The sequence below is a fragment of the Stegostoma tigrinum genome, chromosome 20 (genome assembly GCF_030684315.1).
Source record: "Stegostoma tigrinum isolate sSteTig4 chromosome 20, sSteTig4.hap1, whole genome shotgun sequence".
NCBI lineage: Eukaryota > Metazoa > Chordata > Chondrichthyes > Orectolobiformes > Stegostomatidae > Stegostoma > Stegostoma tigrinum.
In genome coordinates, this window is record NC_081373.1 from 53,178,373 (window position 1) to 53,202,251 (window position 23,879).

At 40.7% G+C, this 23,879-nt stretch overlaps 1 protein-coding gene across 1 annotated transcript in view; it reads left to right on the plus strand.

The window, feature by feature from the left end:
- The first annotated feature begins 8,656 nt into the window (after positions 1-8,656).
- reep3b (receptor accessory protein 3b) overlaps positions 8,657-23,879 on the plus strand; it is a 58,368-nt gene continuing 43,145 nt past the window's right edge. Inside the window, exon 1 of the mRNA XM_048551356.2 lies at positions 8,657-8,786. Coding sequence (XP_048407313.1) covers positions 8,755-8,786 — 32 coding nt within the window. The 5' untranslated portion in view covers positions 8,657-8,754. The remainder of the gene's footprint in view (positions 8,787-23,879) is intronic.

The window sequence follows — 23,879 nt, forward strand, 5'->3', positions numbered from 1 at the left end:
AGAAAAAGATTAAGAAGAAATTACATAGAGTTCATCTTGTGTACGAAGGGTCTACAAACACAGCTCTAGGGCTTCTGCAAGGTGTCCCAGGCCTCAAGGAGACCCCGCTCCAGGCACCGATTCATTGCATATGATATCAAGAAATGGCTGGAGGCACAGGATACTGCATGTAATGTTCCATTTGCAACATGTGAAAATTTTAATTGTGTGACATCAGAAAGGAGGACCTTTTTGCATATCCTATGGAGGGAATTAAATGGTTTCATTGCCTTGAGAAACAATTGTTAATTTCAGCTCAAACTGTTTCCTGTGTAAACAATATTGGTTTTCTGAAATTTGGCCAAACCATGTGGTCAGATGATGTCTGTGACCATTCTCTGTCAGTTTTTGGACCCTCTTCATAACTATTTCATTCCATGCAAGTCATAAACACAAAGTTGGATGATGGAATTCAAAACACCAATTGTCCATATTTTGTAACACTGGCAACTAAAGTTTAAAGTATTTAAAATAACAGGCATTAAAATTGAATCAGGAATCTGATACCCAGCAAAGTAATTATTTGCCTTGGAGCGACACTGCCCCAGAAATCAAAGTCATTGCACCACCTGAACGATTTCTTTTTTAAAAACTCTAAAATGTGTGACAGCACTGTTTATGGGAAAAGGTACCAACGTGTGAGTTTTGTTCTCCACGATAGACCTAACTTTGGGAGTTTCCATTTATTGTGCATTTATTCATTAATAAAGTAATTTTTTGTTTTACGATAATGATAACTACTGTAAACATCATATGGGCTTTCTGCCCAGTTGGCGCACAGAATAAAAATTCCCCAGTCACAACAAATTGAGGAAATTTCAAGACAGATGTTTGGACCTGGCACTTATCCACAAATGGGGCAAAGGTTCACAACACATCAACACCTCAATAATATGGAAATCCTCACATCATATTTGTAATAATAAGCAAAAGGCATCTTCACTGCCATTCAGGGTTACCAACGGTCTAAGATGGTCCAGGGATTGATAAGTAATCGCCAAAACATGACTATGTGCAACCTGGAAGAAAAAAACCATAACAAGCTTTAAAAATGCTTGCATCTCCTTTTCATTTATTTCAACATTTTCATTTGTCAGTTATAAAAATGTTGGCATATTAAAGGTTGTTTGACTGCGTAGCGGATGGGAGTAAGAAATGATTTGATTAAACCTCTCGGAAGATATCCAGCCAGTGTTGCCAAATCTCCTGTCATCCCATTACCAATTCTGTTTCTATCTCTGGATTGCTTTGGAAGTAAATTTACAAGAATCCTCACAGTTTACAGTTATGAAATTCATATCGGTGAGATCCTATTCATCTCCACAAACATTAACACAATATGGCAGCTGGGCATGTCCCAGAAATTTCTTTACAGGAAAATAATTATCAATATTTAAAAACAATAATTTGGCACTGATACTATTGAAACACATACGGAAACTGATCAAACACTTTTTTTTACAGTTAAGATAACAAAGTGTGAAGCTGGATGAACACAGCAGGCCAAGCAGCATCTCAGGAGCACAAAAGCTGACGTTTCGGGCCTAGACCCTTCATCAGACAGGGGGATGAAGGAGAAGATCATCTGATGAAGGTTCTAGGCCCGAAACGTCAGCTTTTGTGCTCCTAAGATGCTGCTTGGCCTGCTGTGTTCATCCAGCTTCACACTTTATTATCTTGGATTCTCCAGCATCTGCAGTTCCCATCATCTCTGATCACTTTTTTACAGCTGTAATTTTCACAAATCATCCTCTGATTGAAGTTTGTGTGTGGTTAACAAAGTGAGAAATTTCAGATTATTGGATATGAGTATCTAACCCATTTTATTAGTTTACAGTCCCCACCTCCAAAACAATTAGTTTGGACATGCATCAGTTTTACCCTCCAAATGGCCTGGATGATCATGACTGAAATCTCTGAATGAATGTCTGAAATAAGGTCACAGACCTGTTTCTCTTACCACACATGGTACCAAACTAGTTGAACATTTTTGAAAGCATGAAGTTTACAAGATTACCGTATTTAAGTAACAAGCTGACTTAAAACGTTGGGTAAAGAGGGGTCATGTGATCTGTTTGAAGTCTGCCTAAATTAATCTGGCTAGTATTTAAATAGGACTTAGATTGTTTGTTTTACTGAGAAGAAAGCACCAGGTATTTATGCTTGGAGATGACGACAGCAGTCCCTGGGTTTGCAGTGAGTAAAGTGATCACGAGAAAATGATCAGAAAGTTGGGTTGGAAAGAGCAGTAGTGTGAACTATCCATTTACTTCCAATGCAAAAGGCAGTTTAGGTCAAGAATGGGTAATTTTCATTTCTACCTGGATACAAAATGTGTTTCACATTGTCATGGAGAGAGGGCAGAGGAAGGCATTCTTTTTGAGATTAGGTTACAGGTTTCTCTACAAATCAATAAGTGGCACAGACTGACAATCAATGTTCGATGAAAGGGCTGTTTGACTCTGCAAGCTACAGCAGCTGGATATGGGAGAGTTACAGTTTCCAGTTGGAGTGAAGCATCTTGCAATCTAATTTGGATTCCAGGAGCTTTATTGTAGCATGGCCGTATAAGAAGATTCCCCAGAACAGGCTTTATTGCAAATGGTGGATTAAAGTAACTGAAAACTGGAGAAAACACCTTGAAGATAGTCTCTCAAAGTTACCACTCAACAAAACAGCACAACAAAAACACTTTGGAAGGTGGGAGTGACTGTTTGCTGTAAGGAATGTGTCCCACGGAGAATGCTAAGGAGATATAAAGACAAGTGGAACATCATTTTCTGTCATTAAGTGAATTAAGCCTCCGAAAAGAAAATAGTGTTCAGTGAACAGTATTTTTTCTTGTAACTCCTAATGGTAGAAGTTTAAAAGCATGACATCTTGTGGAACAATTCCTTCAGCTAATAACTGGAAGTTGAAATCTCTTTTTAAAAATTATCAGTCACTTCAGTATTTCCAGAATTTCATGTTATTTTCAGATTGACAACATCTACTAGGATTTTGATTTTTGTATCACTGAAGCCTTTAAACCCTGTTGAAAAAACACAATTTTGAATATAAATTGCAGCAAGATTGACATCTGGGCTGAACTGCTATTGGTTTAAAATAAACTTACCAATCGTAGTGCTGAAAAATTAAAACTGCGTTCAAAATTGAGGGGCTTTGACAGAGCAAATGGGAATGAATTGTATTCATGAATAGGAGGGTCAGTAACCAAATGACACATGTTTTTGGTCATTGATTAAAGAACCAAAGGGAAGAGATTTATTTTACACAGCAGTTTATGATTTGGAGTTCAATGCTTGATGGTTATTGGAAGCAGACTCAATATTAATTTCAAATGTGAATTGAATTAATGCTTCATGGGGGAAGATTGCAGGGCTATGGGTAAGTGCAGAGGGGTCGGTATAATGAGCTAGTTCTTTGAAACAGACAGTATGGGCTGCATGGCTTTCTTTTGTGTGATACATAATTTATGTGTAAAGTTCTGTGTAGAGTTGAGGGAGTGCTGCATTGTCAAAGGTTCTGACTTGTGAATGATATCAGGAACTATTTAGACTATTGTCTGCAATAAACTTACAATTCTTTTCTGAATAACCAGATGAATGCCAATATTAACTGGCAAAATAATGTATTATGTTTAGCTTGCGACTGATAATCAAATGTCAGTGACATCAAATTGAAGTGCAGCTATATCTCAATTATACTGATTACACTGGGATAGAATTACTGTAGTTAATAATTTGCTCGATTTTATATTACAATATGTCAAAGAAGAATGACTTTACTAAAAGAACATATACTTTAATGGATCATTGGAACTTTTTGGTATTTGTTAAGTAGGACTTGTTATTACACAGGAAAGACTTTTAAGTCACTGTGATATCTTGTTAAAAAACCTTGACACAGGAGTTTTTCATGATGCACTTTGAAATTATTTCCTCAGTGCAAAATGTTATGTCTAGTCATGTATAAACTTTTAGAAATCAATTTGGTTAGTTAAGAAACTTTTTTTTTCAAAAATATACATGCTTTCCAATTTATTTCATTAGATTACAACAAAGTTCACTTCTAAGTGCATTGGGAGAGAGGACACAAATGGAAGTAGATTTGGATAGAGATCAGTGCAAAGAAGGGATGAGAGATGGCCTTAGTGGGGAGTAAAGAGGCCATTTAAGAAGTCATAATGGTGTCTTGAGTACAGGTTTATAGTGGGGCAAGAGATTAGAGGATGGATACGAAGGCAATGAACTATGAGGAGAAGGAGCATGCTGAATTGAGATGGAGGTTCAAATTACTGAGGCTGAGAAGTTGCCTAGTGGTCAGGCTGAGATTTTCCAACATTTTCTGTTTGAACTAGGAAATCAAATAATGGTGATCTAAAGCTTATTGAAGAGATGAATTTTAAAAGGAGAGAGAAGTGGAGAGGTAACAAGGTGTAGAGCTGGATGAACACAGCAGGCCGGACAGCATCAGAGGAGCAGGAAAGCTGACGTTCCGGGTCTGGACCCTTCTTCAGAAATGAGGGACGGGCAGGGGATTCCGAAATAAATGTGTGTGTGTGTGAGAGAGAGAGAGATAGAGAGAGATTATGATGATGATGGAAGGTGGATAAGGGAGCAGATTGGTGGAGAGAAGATGGACAACTCAAGGAGGCAGAGATGGAACCAGTAAAGGTGAATGTAGGTAGAGAGTTGGGATGGGGGTTGGTCAGTTGCGACGGGCGGGTGGTTGGGAGGGAAGATGGACAAGTGAAGGAGGCGGGGATGAGGCTTGGAGGTAGGAAGTGGGGGTGCGGGTTGGTCAGTGAGGTGGGAGGAAAGACAGGCAGGTTGAGGAGGCGGGGACGAGTTGGGCTGGTCGTGGGTGGGGAGATTTTGAAGCTTGTGAAGTTCATATTGGGACCACAAGGCTGCAGGGTTCCCAAGCAGAATATGAGGTCCTGTTCCTGCAGCTTTTGGGTGACATTGTTGTGGCACTGGAGGAGCCCCGGGATGGACATGCCATCCAAGGAGTAGGAGGGGGAGTTGAAGTGGTTTGTGACTGGGATGTGCAGTTGTTTGTCATGAACTGTGTGTAGGTGCTCCACAAAGCTGTCTCCAAGCCTCCGCTTGGTTTCCCTGAGGTAGAGGAGGTCACAACGGGAACTCAGCTCCAGAGGTGGAGAGGGGCATGGTTTTAGAGAGGCAATTTAAGTGTAGAGGATCCAGGTTGCATATTTTGCCATTAATTATGATGTAACAGGTGACTGAAGCATATCAGGCCAAATGGGGAAAAGGACATTTGTGTTTCAAGTGCAGGATTAATTGGGCTAAAGGAGACTGTAGAGATAATGTAGGTGAAAATATGAAGGGATTTGAAAGAAAGGAGAGACTTGCATTTGTATGGTGCCTTTCAAAATACCTTACAACATTGTCTCGACAATGTTGAAAATGCAGCAGCCAATTTAGACACAGCAAGCTCAAACGGGCAAAAACCAGATAGTCTGTTTTAGTGGTGTTCATTGAAGGATAATTATTGGCTAGAATAGTGTGGTTTGCTTTTCTTTGAAAGCATGCCATAGGATCTTTTATCTTAAATATAGGGAGCAGAGAGGATCCAGACTTAATTTCTCATTTGAAAAACTGCACCTCAAACAGTGTAGCACTCCCCAGCACCATAATTCACGCTTGCATCTCTGAAATGAAATTTTGACACACAACCTTCTGATTCAGAGGTGAGGCTGAGCCGCAATTTATGAATTGCATTTTAAATTTGGCTCTCATCCAACATGCCAATGTTGTAGAGCTCTACTAACTCCAGGTTCCAGGATTGGATACGCCTAGTCCATTTGGATTTCTCCAGAGCATGTCCTGCCCAACAGGAAGCCATCAGAATGACTTCTAAATTTGGAAAAGTCAACAACAAAAGACATATGCTATGGTGTTAATATTTCACAGCACACAGAGAAACCCATACTTCTATGTCTACCAAATGCCAAGGACTTTCCTCTACCCAGGCAAGTCAGAATATTAACACCCCACTCCCCCAAAAAGGCTTTATTTTGTTACATAATGACAAGTTTAATGCTCATGGTACCTGGTTTATCACCACCTTTTAAGATGCAAATAACAATGGATCAGCTGAGGACCATTCAACAGCATAGATGTTATCTTCAATATGTCGCTATAATGCTGTCCTGTCACTGTTTTTTTCCTGTTCTCTTTGTGATTGCCTTTGTGGTCACTTAAGTCATCATCATCCACCAGATTGCTGAAGGGCTTAGATGAAATCGAAACCATGTTGGAATGGGTGACGGTCTACTGTCTCTGCTAGCAATCAACATCAATTGATCTTGTGATCGATTATATCTGACACTCCATACCCTGTGGGGATGTTCTTCCAAGAGGGGTCCAATCAAGTCCACAAGGTTTCCAGCTTAGGTAGGTCCTAGAGAAATGCTTCCTGTGAAGGTATTTGCATTTTTCCAGCAGTGATTCTTTCTTTGCTGCTGCTTGGGATGCCTGGTTGGCAATGGTTAAACTTGCAAAGCAGACAGTACACAAAACTTCCTATCTCAGTGTAGGCAAGATGCCAGTCCACCTACTGGGAGTAGATTGACTGCCTGCTGCTTGACACATGGCTGCCCACCCATTATCTTGCTTGAGTAAAATTTAAAAGTTGATTGGTAGGAACCAACTTCCCAACATGCTTATTTTTATTACCCATTTAATTCTCCACTTGCGAGCAATTCAACCTGATCACCAATATTGAAATTTTCCCATTATTTTGAATTACTCTTGTATTGTGTCATATGAAACTCCAAATAAAAATTGGTGTTATGATTTTAATCAATTAAAACCAATATTGCTTATCATAGGTGGGGATGATAAGCATCTACATTGAATTCTGGGCAAGATATGAGACAAATTGAGATAAGAGTTTATACAGAGCTAAGGTAGGAGGCCATCAAAGGGAGATTTTGAAATGACAAGAGTGAGTGTTAGATTTAAATTCTGAAGGATGCTAAATAATTAAGAATGATATATAAGAATTATATATTTTTTAAACCAAAGTGGGAGGTTGTCACTTTAAATTAATAACATCTCATCGAAGAGAAAATAACTTGCCATTTGGAATGTAGTTTAAAAAGTTTGTAGAAAAATCACAGAAATTATATTCACTAGAATTTAGAAGAATGAGGAGGGTTCTCATACAGACTTATAAAATTCTAACAGGACCAGAAAGGGTAAACACAGGAACGGTGTACCCGATAACGAGCAAGTCTAGAACCAGGGTTCACAGCCGAAGGATATGGCTTGGGCCGTTAAGAACTGAGAAGTTTCTTCATCTAGAATGGTGAGCCTCTGGCATTCTCTGCTCCAGCAAATGGTTGAGGCTAAAAAAATCGTGTGTTAAGGAGTTTGATGTAGTTGTTAGGACTAAAAGGGTATTGAGATGGATTGTCATATAGAGTCATGGAGACATACAACATGGGCGGAAAAAACCCTTCACTTCAACTCATCCATAATCGCCCAGATATCCTAAATAAATCTAGTCCACTGTGCTGGCATTCGGCCCATTTTCCACAGATGCCTTTTACATGTTACAATTGTACCAGCCTCCCCCATTCCGCAGATAGCTCATTGCATACACGTTCCACCCTCTGTATGAAAAAGTTGCCCTTTAGATCCCTTTTAAATCTTCCCTCCCCCACCTTTAAACTGATGCCCTCTAGTTTCAGACTCCCCTACTCTGGGGGTGAATAAAAGACCTTGTCTATTCACCCTATCCATGCCCCTCGTGATTTTATAAGCCTCTGCAGGGTTGCTCCTCAGCCTCTTTGACACACCAGGGAAAATTGCCCCAGTCTATTCAGCCTCTGTAGCTAAAGCTCTCTAACTCTGGCAACATTCTTGTAAATATTTTCTGAATCATTTCAAGTTTCACAACACCTTCCTACAGTAGGGAGACCAGAATTGTATGCAGCAAAAAACAGGACATTTTTAGGCCCTTAAACCACAACATGAACTTTTAACTCCTATGTTTGATACACTGACCAAGTAAAGGCAAGCACACCAAAGACCTTCTGCACTATGCTGTCTACCTGCGACTCCACTTTCTGATGATGAGCACGTTGATCGGCGGTGCAAGTTTGAAGGGCTGAGCGGTCTATTCCTACTCCTATTTGCTATGTTCAAATGACATTTCCAATTTTAAAAAGTACACTACGTGCAATAAAATTAAATATAACTCTCTTGTTTTGGGTGTTCCACAGCAATTAAACTACATTTAAAAAACACAGTACGTATTGCACGTCAGGCATAACTGGCTGAGGGGCAAGGCATTTTAAATTGAAAATTATGGGAAGTGTAATCCAATTAAACTTGTCCTGAAATTACATGCTCCACACTGCGTGGGGTTCCGGCGCACCTTCTGGTCTGTATTGGGTTTGACTTCCCTGACATTGAGAAGGAGACCTTGAGATTGGCTTCATCTCCAGCCTGCCTCCTCTGGCAGTCAGGCGGCATTGCAGGAGGTAGGGAGGCCGGTCAAATGTCGATCGACAGCCCGCTTACCCAATCATCGCCGGACATTACAAGTGTGACCATGGTGATGTGTTGGTTGACCAATGGGAGGAGGGTAAGCCTAAGGCAGCAGGGCAAGGACGTTGACGGAGTGGGAGTGAGAGTGGCGGCCGTGGCGGTGTGAGGTATTGCGAGAGTGGCTGTTCCAATGGTGTCGTGGATCATCGCCAGGACTGTGGTGTAAGTGGAAGACCTGGGCCGCGGCACAAACCCCCTCCGATAGCGGCGTTTCGGAGAGGTGGGGGCGAGCTTCGGCTTCCGCGGCACTGTCAGGCCGCCGGCCGTTTGAGTAAGGCCCTGTGTTCGGTGAGCGGCCTAGGAGTGATCCAGGCCGGTCAGAGCCTCCACCCGTGGCGGCCTAACGGTGAGCCAGCCTCGCTGTGTAGATCAGTCCTCCGGGAAGGTGGTCACTCTGTTCGTTAAGACGCTGGCGCTTTGTCTCTCAGTCCCAGTAACGGACCGACGCCTCCAACTTGTAAGGAGCCCCGTCTTTAACCCAGCCAGCAAAATGCCAAACTTCTGCGCAACACCTCCAATTCAAAATGGCATTTTTTTATATCGGAGGTTAATGAATTGCGTTGGTTTTTTTTGGCATCCTGCCATAGGGATGTGAAGTTTTTTTTGCACAAACAGGAACACCCAAACTGGAAAAGTAATGGAGACCAGTGATGATTTTCAGTTATTGACGCTTCAAATAGTGTTGCTAAATAGGTTGGGTGTAAAAAAAACACACACACTGAAGAAACCAGACGCAGTCTTCGGATTGTTTACAGAATCTATCAAGGATCCACGAGATGTCGATTTATTTTTTCCCTGCCTTTTTTAGGAGGGGTGTTGGATGAGCTTGTTGATGTTGACGTTAGCTGTATTAGTTGGGACTGTCAACATATGTAATAACTCCCCTCAGGTATTCCTTCATGTCGATCTAGCTGATACGCTATTTATAGAAATTGTGTATAGATTACAGAATCCCTACAGTGTAGAAACAGGCCATTCAGCCCATCAAATCCACATCAACCCTCTGAAGAGCATCACATCCAGACCAGTCTACCCTGTCCCTGCATTTCCCACTGTAGGCACTATGGGCAATTTAGCATGGCCAATACAACCAAGCTGCTCATCTTTGAACAGAGATAATGGGAACGGCAGATGCTGGAGAATCCAAGATAACAAAGTGTGAAGCTGAATGAACACTGCAGGCCACGCAGCATCTCGGGCCCTGAGATGCTTGTCCTGCTGTGTTCATCCAGCTTCACACTTTGTTATCTTGCACATCTTTGAACTGTGGGAGGAAACCCACACAGACATGGGGACAATGTGTAAACTCCACACAGTCCCCTGAGGCTGGAATTGAGCCTGGGACCCTGGTGCAATGAGGCAGCAATGTGAACCACTCTGCTGCCCTTATAGAAAATCTTCACTTGAGTTCTGTTTATATCCATTATATATTTCCTGGGCTGCTTTATGTATCATAGAAAAAAAATCCTTTGTTTGTTGTGGTGTTATCACATGTGAATGTGCATGTTGACTTTTTTTAGAACAGTCAGTATTAAAACTGCATTTATGAAATTTGACTTTAGCAAAATGTGCCAAAGTGCTTAAGAGCCATAACATTATATGGAGTTAAATATTGAGACGATTAGGAGCGTTGACTAGAACTTCAGTGGGAAGATCCAAAGATCTTTGGATTTTGAATGGAACTTTGAATGATAGGCCTCGGTGGTTAAAGGAAGGTAGGAGTTAGATGAATGTAGAGTTCTGTGAGATGGTGGTGGAAGATCTGAATATATTTAGATTAACTTGTTGGGGGGTGGGGAGGTTGTCAGTGGATGCTGGTGAGTACAATGAGTTGGGTGAACTGGACATCTGTGAGGGCAGATGTAATTAAGGGGAGGTGATGGACTCATGTTATTATCACCTAGGTTATTAAACCAGAAACTCAAGTAATGTTTGAATCCTGTTGTGGCAGATGGTGAAATTTTTATTCAATGACGAAATCTGGAATTAAGAATCAACTGATGAAACCATCCTTGCAGAATTTCAACGGGTCAGAAAATCCTGTTCTGACCCACTAATGTCCTTCAGGGAAGGAAATCTGCTGTCTTCATCTGGTCTGGCCTAAATGTGACTCCAAGGCAGCAATGCGGATGACCCTGAAATGGCCATCATTGCTATCTCTGGATATCCCACTAGCAGGTCAGAGCTAAAAGAGGTGGCAGCTCAGTGGTATACAGTCAGGAAGGATTGCCGTGAGAGTTTGCAACATCGACTCTGGACCCTGTGAAGTCTCTCAACTTTAAACGTGGGCAAGGAAATGTCCAGATTACCATGGAGGGTCCTCCTGCGGATGATGTTGAACAACACTTGGAGGAAACACTGAGATTGCAAATGTATTCTGGGTGTGGGCTTTTCATGATCTTTGGCTCAGCAGCAGCACTGCTCATTGAGCTGGCAAGGTCCTAGAGGACATAGCTGCTAGACTGGTTCTGTAGCATACGGTGAAGAAACCAACAAGAGGGAAAGGCAGACTTGACCTCATCCTTTTCAATCTGCCAGCTGCAGATGTAGTATTGGTGAGAGAGACAGCCACAAAGTCCTTATGGAGATGAAGTCCTGCCTTCATGTGGAGGGTATTCTCAATCGTTTTGTGTGGCACTGTCACCATGTTAAATGGAACAGACTTTGAACAGATTGAGCAATTTAAGACTAGGCATCCGTGAGGCAACGTGGTCCATCAACAGCAGCAGAATTGTACTCTAGCACAGTTTGTAGCCTCATGCAATTGGCACATCCTCCATCCAGCCATCACCATTAAGCCAGGGGATCAGCCCTGGTTCAAAGGAAAATGCAGGAGGGCTTGCTAGGTACAGCACCAGGCATACCTAAAAATCAAGTGTCAACCTGATGAAGATAGCAAGTAGGAGTACTTGCATGCTAAACAACATAAGCAACAAGTGATGAGCAGTGTTAAGTGATCTCACAACCAAAAGATTAGATCAGATCTAAGCTCTGAGTCCTACCATGTCCAATCTTGAATGGTGGTTATATGATAAAATAACTCACTGGAGGAGGAGGCTGTACAAATGTCCCCAGGCTCAATTATAGAAGAGTATAACCCAAGTGCAAAAGATAAGGCTAAAGCATATGCAGCAATCATCAGTCACAAGTACCTAACGAATGACCCATCCTCAGCTCCTGCCGTGGTCTCCTGCATTACAGATTCCAGCCTTCAGCCAAATTTGATTTTGCTTCACATGGTATTAAGAATGGTTGGAGGCACAGGATAGAGCAAAGGCTGTCATCAACAATACTATCAAGCAGCAAATACTTATCAATAATCTGCTCAGTGACACTCAGTTTGGGTTCTGCCAGGGCCACACACGGCTCCAGATGTCATTGTCACCTTGTTTCAAACATGGACAACAGAGCTCAAATTCAGAGGTGAGGTGAGAGTGACAGCCCTTGACATCAAGGCCATATTTGACCAAATGTGGTATCAAGGAGCCCTAGTAAAATGATAATCAGTGGGTACTGGGGGGGGGGGGAAACTGTCTGATGGTTTGGAGTTATACCTGACACGTAACAAGATGGTCATGGTTATTGGAGGTCAATTGTCTCAACTCCTGGACAAATCTGTAGGAGTTCCTCAGGGTAGTGTCTGAGGCCCAACCATCTTCAGCTACTTCATCAACAACCTTCCCACTATCATAAAGGAAGTAAGTGGGGATATTTGCTCATGATTGGTGCTGAATATTGTGCATTCATGACTACTGAGATACTGACGCAATCCATGCCCAAAAACAGCACTATTTGGACCATATCCAGGCCTAGTCTGACAAGTGGAAAGTAACATCTACACCACACAAATGCCAGGCAATGAGCATTTCTAATTAGGGATAATCTGACCATTATCCGTTGTGATTCAATTGTGTTACCATCACTGAAATACCTACAATCGGCATCCTTTGAGTTACCATTGACCAGGAGCTCAACTGGGCTCGCCATATAATATAGTGGCTAAAAAGGTAAGTTAGAAACTGGGAATTCTGCAAAAGTTAACTCACCTCCTTGACTTCTCAAAGCCTGTCCACCATCTACAAGGCACAAGTCAGGCATTTGATGGAATGATCCCCACTTGTCTGGATGCGTGCAGCTCCAAAAACACGAAGTTTGACCAAACAGTGCACTTGATTGGCACCACGTCCACAAGCATCCACTACCCCACTACCAATGCTCAGTAGCAACAAGATGTACTATTTAAAAGATGCACTACAGAAATTTACCAAAGCTACCTAGACAGTGCCTTCCAAACCTACGACCACTTCCACCTCAAAGGACAAGATCACTACCCTGCAAGTTCCTTGCAAGTTCCCTCCAAGATACTTACCATCCTGACTTTGGAAATGTATTGCTGTTCCTTCACTTGTTGAGTCATAATCCTGAAATTCCATCCCTAAGAGCATTGTGGGTCAACCAACAGCATTTGGACTGCCACCTTCTCAAAACAGCTTAGGGACATGCTCATCAACCCGTGTAGCCTATGCACCATAAGTGAATTTAAACAAAAAATATATGGAAGATGTGAGTATTGAAATTTGGTTTGTAGCTAGGAAGAAGTAATAATGTTAGTAGCGTTATGGTTGGTCTTTGCCTTTGTGATGAAAATGTAGTTTTCATCACAATGCTCGGCTGAATGGAAGGAATGTGATCAGTTATTGGGTGTAGAGTGGGGGACAAAGTGGAAAATTAGGATTTTAGTATTCCTGATATTTCACTGGTGTGTGTGGTTGCAAGTATTCTGCTACAATGATCAAGACAAGTGGAATTTGCTCAGAAATTGTAATTGTGTATAACAAGTCTAATTTTCATAAGATAATTAACAAAACAACCAGACATCATGAGAGAATACACTGCCTGAGAAGAAGAAAATTTTAATAACTCTCAATAGCAATTAGATAAATGCCTCAAGACGAGAACATTGCAGTGTTTGAGCAAAGAACAGGTAGGTGAGACTAATAGGAAAATCCTTTAAAATCTCTGGCACAACTATATTTGGCCAAGTTTCCCCTTGTGTTGTGTCATTCTATGAAATTGTTATCATCACTATCAGTATGTAGTAATTATTATTTGTATTCTGTAAATTTCTTTCTTCATTTCTCTCAAATTTCATACTATTACGAGCAGACTGTGGCAGCTCTTTTTTTTCCTTTGTGCCAAGGCAGTGAGTGAGTGTATATCTTGACTGTCAGTTCATTAAGTGCAGCATACTTGAGCCCACTTCTGCTAGTTTGTATTCAGATATAAGTTACTCCAAGCAAATATAGAACTGTCTAAAGTTCTTGTGGCACAATGGTAGTGTCCAGACCTCTAAGCAAGGAGTTCTTTGCTGAAGTCCTACCTCCAGATATTATCACTGAGCAGGCTAATTAGAAAACTGTGAGAACTGTATAAACTGAAGTGTGGAGTACAATCTTAAACTGCACAGAAGTGCTAAAGATTTGGAAAGAATATTTAATACATGAATGCACAAAGGCATTCAGAAATCTGACACCTGTTTGATTAGCTAATAGTAACCTGCTGCGCTCAATAATAACTTTATTAACGTATGACTTTTTCAGGGATTTTGTACTGAGACTAATAGTCATACTCCCATCAGTTGAGTGATTTCAAGGTGGCCTCAATTATGAGCTGATGGGTGAATGTGAAATCACGGACAGCAGCTTGGGAATTTTGCATTGCGCTGCATGCAGACTCCACTTTCAGGACTAATGATAATGAATTGTTTCTTCTGTCGCCATTGTAACAAAATCTGGGCTATTCTGTTGATGGTGGGAAGGGGCCTATTTGATGCCTTGTGTTTGTGCTTATGGTGTTCAGGAGCCAAGGTTGAACGTTCAGCTGCTGATCTGCAGTAAAATGCTGCACTCCACGTATAGTTTGGTCTTGTAGTCTTAATAGGGATGACAAAAGTGTCATGTTACTTGATCATAATGTTCCTGAAATGCAGACAGCATATCCTTTGCTTTAATTGGGGTTTTGTTTGTTTGAATTTGACAATTTAATTGAATCAGTGGGGAACATCAAATAAGGAATGTGTGAAACAGAACAGTAAAGCACTTGAATGTTGGTACAGATTGGTCTTAAGAATCCTTCAGAGCTATGTGGTGTCCATATTATATTTAACTCATGTTATCTGAGCAATTTAGACTAACAGTTAGCTTTTAAGTATTTTTACTCCCTCTGTTCTCTCTTGATTTTCTCATGCTTTAATTATACTTGCTTTTAAATGGAGACGGAATTAAAATTGTAGCTTGGCTAGTATATGCAGCTTGTTCATGTCGTAAATGTAGACCAACTAATTTATAGTGGATGCAGGAAAATAAGGACTGAGAAGTGTTACTTTAAAATGGGTACTGAATTATATGTCCACCCTCTTGTCCAATCACCAGTTGGTCTCTAACACCTGTTTCATTTGCCAGTGGTCTTAAATCCCCATATGAAACCCAGTGGTAATAAACAGATGGACTGATCCTAAGAGTTTGTGAAATGCACGTCCTATCTCAGCCTCTCTTGTGTTTTGCCCCTGCATTTTTTTGCTGCTGAAATTTTAATAGAATTATGGGTTTACAGTAAATATGGGCAGAGTCATTTCTGTTCAGACCTAATGGTTCCCAGGAGGAGGCATTCAATTTTGTCCTTCTGTGAAATGATCTTGTGTCCTTCTCTGAGCAGTTCATTAGATATGGTCTTTTCCGGTGTAATGTTAAGACCAAATTTTTCCCCACTATTCTCTTGCCCATCCATAACTGTCACAGATGCTTTTCTTTCTTTGATTTCAAATCTTGTGAATAATTTTAAGTATCACCTCGCCCAGCTTTAGCCTCCTGCATGTCCCAATAAAATTATGATTTTTTTTTGCTGGCATCTGGCCTAAGCCTGTGCCCAGGTTTTCTCTTTGCGTGGAATCTTGCCACTGTGAGGTTGCGTACTCACACCCCACTCCCATTACTCTTTTAGTTTAGTGCTATGCTTTTTGAAAGGAAAAGGCAAGATATGGAAGTTGAAGGGTCCATAATATCTGTGTACCACATTTGTTTTAGAGAGGAGCCATGCAATGGCAAGAATTACACAAATATTTTAAGGGAGAGAAACGTTTGCAGTTCGACACCGAAGTATTCTGTCCCTGTATATGAAGACACCAAGAAAGGATGACATTGACCTCTGCAAGCTGATTTTTTTTTCCTCTAGGAGCAAATTGCATTGAAGATTAACTTCCTATGAGCAGCATGTTGCATGGTGTAATTCCTTGCATTATCTTCTGACCTGCTGTGCGCAATGTATTTAATATTTGTTTTGTAGTTATCAGATCAATGCATTTGACCTAATCATGATTAAACAGCCTTACAGTTGAGTAGTACTTCGTTACACTTTTTTTAACCAGCCAAAATTAACTTTGTAGCTCTGTCATTTTTAAGTAATTAGTTGTGGTTGGCATCACTTTGTTTGCAATATTCTTGATTGGCTGGCACAAGTGAAAGGAAGCTGTGTTGGGTAAGATTGAATTGATTTCTGTTTATATAGCAGTTGCTGATTGCAACTGACCCTCCGTTCTTCATTTCCACATACAACAAACCCTTGAGCTTAATGATTCTCCTGAGAGAGATTTTGCTGTACTGTTGTTATAAATAGAAGAGTGAATTGAGACTGGTTGACTTATGGTAGTTAAACTGGTAACGTAATATTCTTCAAATTTGGGTGGTGAGCATTTTGATGAATCAGAGTGCACTTGAAAGTTTTTAAACAGTGTGACCTGGAACTTAAAGATGTTGGTTTTGAAACTTTTTTTTATGTTTCTGTTTAATTTGGCTTTCTAAAGCAATAGTGTACTGCCTCACGCCCAAGAAAGAATGTGGTTTGTATTCTGAAATGCAATGATTGAACAACCGTAAATATAAAGATTGCTGCCTATAATGGGTTGAAACATGGAAATCAACCCCCACAGAAAGCCGTGGATATGAGAAGTTCTAATTAAATTGCCACGCAGTTTGAAATGAGAATCTGAAAAGTCATTGAGACATTTAAAATTAGAGCCATGGAATTTGGAAATATTCTGAGCTTCCACAGACTTGGTAGAACAAAGAAAGCAGACTATATTCATAAACTGTTTTTGATGGATTAGAGCAGCTGAAACCAGAAGATGAACGTGTTAAAAGTTAATGCTATTATTCGAAACATTCCTGCATACTGTTTTACAAACAGTTGGAACAGAGGAAGAAGATTGCTTTGTCTGCTTTTATAGTGACACCGATTATTTCTCTCAAGAAAGAACTATTAGACTTGGTGCTTTTAGTGTTTTTAAAAAAATGCATCTTACTGCGTAATTAGGTTCTTAAGGAAATAATGAAACAAGAAAAAGCTTTTAAAATCTATAGTAGAACATATGTTTTCATGCATCTGTACCACGCAGATCATCACCTCACCTTAGCATCTTTTCAATTTAAACATATACAGTTGGTTCCTGGTCTCTGCAGGGTGTTGTATCTGCCCTGTTGACATGGTACGAAGTATGAGAAATAACTGTTTCTTTGCTTATTATCTTTCCTTGACCTTTGTTGCAAAGTATGGATAGATCTGAGATTTTGACAACTGGTAGGTTCTATTAAGGTGTGCAAGTGGTTGTAGTAGACTTGAAAAGCTTTTGATATGATGTATGAGATTTTTCCACATCAATGCTCCAAAATGCTGTCAGTTCCAATCTAGATTGGAGAATAACCTGTGACAAGAAGACGGACTGCAAAAGAAAATACACCAGTGATGTGGGAGCACAAGGAACTGCGGAATGGAATTTCGTGCGCAGAAATGTTGTCCATTTTGATAGGAAAACTTAAGTAAATTTATTTTTGGAATATGGTTTTCAGAGGAATTTGAGCATATGTGCGATTTGTGTACAAGGACAGCACCAATTGTGAAAGCATGTGATGTTTGCCTTTATTCCTAAGTATACGAGTGAGAGAAAATCTTGGTGCATTTATGTAGGGCCTGTATATTGTGCGGTTTTGGGTGCTTTTCCAAAAGAAGGGTGCGCAATGCAGACTTATTGCACCAATTATTGGGAAGTGAACATTGTCTCATCTGGAGAAATTGAGTGGCTGAATCCTTGTTAATAAAGTGTGAAGCTGGATGAACACAGCAGGCCAAGCAGCATGTCAGGAGCACAAAAGCTGACGTATCGGGCCTAGACCCCCCTTCAGAGAGGAGGATGGAGAGAGGGTTCTGGAATAAATAGGGAGAGAGGGGAGGTGGACCAAAGATGGAGAGAAAAGGAGATAGGTAGGGAGGGGATATGTCAGTCCAGGGAAGACAGACAGGTCAAGGAGGTGGGATGAGGTTAGTAGGTAGGAAATGGAGGTGCAGCTTGAGGTGGGAGGAAGGGATGGGTGAGAGGAAGAACAGTTTAGGGAGGCAGAGACAGGCTGGGCTGGTTTTGGGATGCAGTGGGGGGAGGTGACAAACTGGGCTGGTTTTGGGAAGGGGAGATTTTGAAGCTGGTGAAGTCTACATTGATACCATTGGGCTGCAGGGTTCCAAGCGGAATATGAGTTGCTGTTCCTGCAACCTTCGGGTGGCATCACTGTGGCACTGCAGGAGGCCCATGATGGACATGTCGTCTTAAGAATGGGAGGGGGAATTAAAATGGTACACGACTGGGAGGTGCAGTTGTTTATTGCGAACCGAGCGGAAGTGTTCTGCAAAGCGGTCCCCAAGCCTCCGCTTGGTTTCCCCAATGTAGAGGAAGCCACACCGGGTACACTGGATACAGTATACCACATTGGCAGATGTGCAGGTGAACCTCTGCTCAATATGAAAAGTCATCTTGGGGCCTGGGATGGGGGTGAGGGAGGAGGTGTGGGGGCAAGTGTAGCACTTCCTGCGGTTGCAGGGGAAGATGCCGGGTGTGGTGGGGTTGGAGGGCAGTGTGGAGCGAACAAGGGAGTCACGGAGAGAGTGGTCTCTCTGGAAAGCAGACAAGGGTGGGGATGGAAAAATGTCTTGGGTGGTGGGGTTGGATTGTAGATGGCGGAAGTGTCGGAGGATGATGCATTGTATCCGGAGGTTGGTGGGGTGTGTATGAGAACAAGGGGGATCCTTTTGGGGCGGTTATGGTGGGGGCGGAGTGTGAGGGATGTATTGCGGGAAATGCGGGAGACATCTGCAGTTCCCATTATCTCTGTGGCTGAATCCTTGTGCATATTTTATAACTGGTAGCCGGACAGAGAACGAGAGAAGAGTTTTCTGTCAGTTGTTTGTATTTTCTTTCAAAATTCTCACGCCACTGCTGGGCGTCTTGTATTTAAAATGTACAATAAATTAGCTGTTTCTATATAATGGGTATGACGCAAGAGGTTCAGAATTACTGTTGCAAGTTAATGATCATTCAAAGCCTAAAGCACTACTTTTGAAATAACAAGAGCCTGTCTACTTTTTTCTGCCCTTGGGATTTGGGTGTCTCTTTAGCATTACTTTAATCAGTTGAATGTGCTGTATATTTCATTGATTATCATAGTTGGATTTCTGTATTTTAACAACATCCTGAATCGTGTGGAAGACTTCGCATTGCTGTTTTTCTAATTGTAGCACTTACACTGTGAAATCAAGGAAAAACATTTCAGATTTTTGTATCTGAAGCAACCATGTGATGGTTACTCAATCTTGGTTGCCCTTGAGAAAATAATGAATTTTGCTGTGTATATAACGGATGACTCGCTAGTCAGGTGAAAATGGTAGATTTGCCTTTTGCCAAGTCATAAGTAAGCCAGAAGAGTTTATTCAATCCAGTCTACACTTTCACACTCATAATTATTTATACTGGTTTATTTATTGTTCACATATATTTGATGAACTGTATTTGAATTCTGCAGAAGTTGTCGTGAGATTTCAACTCATTGAGAATCATTCACCCAGACTTTTGACTTACTGGTCCTGCACTGTGCCACCATGTTGGCAATGTAGTACTGGTTGCCCAGTCATAAGAAGGATATTATTAAGCCTGAGAGTACAGAAGGGATTTACCAGGTTCTTGTTGGGTGTAGAAGGTTTGAGTTAAAAGGAATGGCTGCATAGGCTGGGACCTTTTTTTTTCACGAGTGTAGGTTGAGAGATGATTTTATGAACTTTTTTGAAGGGTATAGATCGGGTTAATGGTAGTTGTCCTTTCTCTGGGATGGGGTATTTCAAGACCAGCAGACACATTTATGAGGTGCGAGGAGAGGATTTAAAAAATACATGAGGGGCAGATTTTGTTTTTACATAGCTGGTGGTTCATGTGTGGAATCAAGTTCCTTACGAAATGCTGGATGTGGGCACGTTTACGATGTGTAAAAGATGTTTGGATAAGTACATGAATAGGCAAGGTTTAGAGGGATATGGGCTAGAAGTAGGCACATGGGACTAAGTTTTTAGTTTGGGATTATGTTTAGCATGGACTGGTTGGACCAAAGGGCCTTCTTCCGTGCTGTATGACTCTGATTTTGTGGCTGTGTGGAGTGATGCTTGATACTCAGTTGAGGTACAGAGTTTCTCCATGTTTCAGTTTAAAACCAGACTTGTTTCTTTCTCACATAACAAGGTGTGGAGCTGGATGAACACAGCAGGCCAAGCAGCATCTTAGGAGCACAAAAGCTGACGTTTCGGGCCTAGACCCTTCTCAGTTTTATTGATTACTGTGTTGAAATGTGATGAAGTTTTTGCTTTCTGTGCAGTTGGCAATTCTGACACAGATTACAGCATTTTGTTGTCGGTTTCCCTCTTTCCTGCCTCAACTGACATGAATAGCCAAATGCGAATTTCCACGAATAATGCTCAGCTTTCAAGAGCTGCACGTATCAGTGATTTTGGTTTTAAAGTTTTCTTAAACTCAACTTTGCTCAGTTGAAATTTATGACAAGAATATGAGTCTTTTAAATCTGTCATTGTACCATGTGTCACAGTTTTAAGTTATTGAATAACATTTAAAAGTATATTGGACAGTTTTCTCATTAAATCGGTGCAATGAGTACATTAAAAGAAGTCACTCTAAGCCTATGTCCAAAAATATCCAGCTTAACGTTTAGAGCTTGATTGAAGACTAAATAAGAAAACTAAATAAGAAGCACCCGATGGTGATAACTTCAACCTTGGCTATGTTAATCAAGGAAAAGAGTACAAAAGTTATCATGTTACTGTTTAAACCTTTCTTCAAATACTGGTTAGGACACAGTTAGGGTGTTATGTTGCTTATAATTTTGGGTCCCTTTGCATGAAGGAGAGTTTGTTTTGCAGATGGGACCGGCTTCTAATGACCTTTTAAACTAAGGCAAAAAGAAACATAAATTGCTCTGAATATAAGTTACACTTAAAATTCTGCAACATCTCGAGCCACTTTATGCCCATGCTGGCAATTGCACTGCTAAGCTAGTGCAAACAAGTGCAAGCTATGGTCTTGGAAAGTTTAAAAGCTGCCTCCATGTTTTCATGACTTGTTTTGGGAACAAAATCAGATGCCTTTGTGGGGATTTATACTTGTTGCGCTGGAGTAAAGCTTGGAAATACATCAGTTTTTTGCCATGAAAACCAAAAGCTCAAACTTGCTCGGGCAATTCTTGCAAGTACCAACCTGCATCTTCCTACTTGATGTTTTTTAATGCTACATTGCAGTGAACGGTTGTGGAATTTTAAGAGAAATGGAAAGCATAGCTGGCAATTTCTTTTTGTTTTGACTGTTGGATTGATTGTATGCTTTATGACCATTAAGAGGAAGAAGGCTGTAAACAAAAACAGCAAATGTTGGAAATGTATTTACCAACATTAGTGGAGAGAGAGAAGCAGCTAACATATTGGTTGAACCCATTGTTGGCAAAAAATCGCACTTCTGGAACACAAAGTCTGAATCTCTCTGCACAGTTTCTGCCGGACCTGTTGAACATTGCCTACATTTTGCGAATTTAGCTCACTGTATTTGCGTTACCTTAGTCATGTCACCCCATTCCTTGTCTGGTGCTCATAAGCCTTGTTCAAGAGTTGAAAATGTAATTTACTCCCCTCCTCTTGTGTTGCTGTTAGATGGAAGTATCGTGCTTGTAGTTACTTGAGGTTCTCTGATTAATCCAAAATAGTTGTTCACTAATCCAGAGATGTAGTTCAATCTCTTCTAACTAATGACATTACTTAGTTCATGGGTTGTAAGGGAAATGCCTTTCATATGTTAATTTTGTTACCAAACTGAAAATGCCTATTATTTTGAGCATAAGACATTGTTCGATTTCTGTGTAATTATGTACTGTGTTGGTTACCTGGTCTGCTAGCTTTACTGGGTTACTCAACGTTAAATCCATTGTACAAATTAAGGCTGTATAAATGAGATCACAGCAGTAAATTTTCTTGATTAACATCAGGAAATCCTTTGTTTTCTTTATGAGGTGTTGGAACCAAATTGCTGTCTCCTGTTTCATGTGCTATCTGTTGGGGTTTCAACCAATTTTTTTTAAATAAACAAAGCACACTTTGTGTTGTCTAGGCTTAATGGGAGCAGAAAAGATTGGCGAGGAGAAGGTGAGGGTGCATTATTTTAGTTCTCTCTACCTGTCATTTAAGAGATTGTACTCAGGGATTTTCTGTGATCAAGTGTACCTCGTGCTTTTCATGTTAGTAGGACCTTTTCAATTGATCTTGTAAAGATGGTTAAATTATCCCTTAAATAAATCAATGATTTTGTTGTTAGTTGACGTGTATGTCCCACACATGTTCTAACAAGGGATTTTGTACTTGAGGTGAGCCCATGGTAATCAGCCAGGCAAAATTAGACTCCTTTTATTTCTACATTGCTCAATTCCTGTGGAAAAATCATTTTTATCCAAGCTGGTCACAATTTAAAGGTTGTTTCTTTTGTGGTATTAAAGCTAAATGTTTTGCCAATACTTGGAATGTAATTTTCTTCTGTTGGAATGACATGCAGATGTTTAGATCTGTATGAATTAAATTTGACCTTAGTAATGTGCCAATTTTAGAAGTATGTCTTTGGGTTACTGTAAGCATACTGCCACAACAATTTTGCAACATCAACTTTTTTTATAATCAACTACATTTACAGTGACATTTTCCTGGCCAGTGTGTCCTCCTTCTTTTTTTCCCCTCTCTTCTGTCCAAAAAAATTGCTATCTCAAGCCTTCAAAATCTACAGTACACTAAAAGGCTGTTCAGCCCGACTCTACCCAAAAGCACGACCTAACTGTTCTAAGCCCGTTTTCCAGCACTTGCCAGTAGCTTTGTATGCTTTTGCATTGCAATTGCACATGTAAATGCTTGTCAAATGTTATGAGGGTTTCTGCCTGTACCACCTTTTTGGTGCAGCGAGTTCCAGATTCCCACCACCCCTGGGTGAAAAAGTCGTCCCTTGCATCCCCTCTAAACCTTTCTGTTTGTTGGCTTAAATATATCCCTCCTGTCATTAATAACTCCATGCAGTAAAGTTCCTTCCTTTCTACCCTATCTGTTTTGCTCAGAATTTTATCCATCTCAGTCATGTCCCCCTCAGTCTCCTGTACACCTGAGGAAAACAAGCCTGGTAAATCTCTGCTGCACTCTGTCTGGTGCAGTCTCGCCCTTCCTATATTGAGGATTTCAGAATTGCGGACACTATTCTAGCTATGGCCTAACCAGTGTTTAATACGTTTGCATGTACCTACCTTTGTTCTGCATCACCCAACACCATTGCCAAACAAAAATGTGTTGATCGCAGATTAGACACTTTCAATTCAACTTTCTGCCACACTCTACATAGATCCCTCTTAACAACCCTGTTGAATCCTTGCATATCAGCCATTCTTGCTGTTTGTCTGTTCTGTCCAAGTGTTGTTTTACATGGGAAATGTTGTCTGGATTTTCCAATTTTTTTTTTGTTTTTTGTTCATCCTACAAGATCTGTAGTTCTTGAATATCATTCACAGTGGGGGACTTCTGTTATTGGACAATGACATACATAACTGTTTGAAGACAGCTATGAAGCATCCCCATTTATGTTTTTTAAATAATTGAATCTGCAGTTTTAATTGTGTAGTGTGCCCTATTTAATATGTTTGTGAAATGGATCTTTCAGACACAAGTTGTGTGAGCATATATCCTTACACAAGGGATTTATTTTCTCTTGTACAAAAGGAACAAACTGAGCAAATGAAATGAGGAAGTGTTGGAGAAACAGCTGTCTGGCAGTATCTGGAGAGAGAATTAATTAAAGTCTAA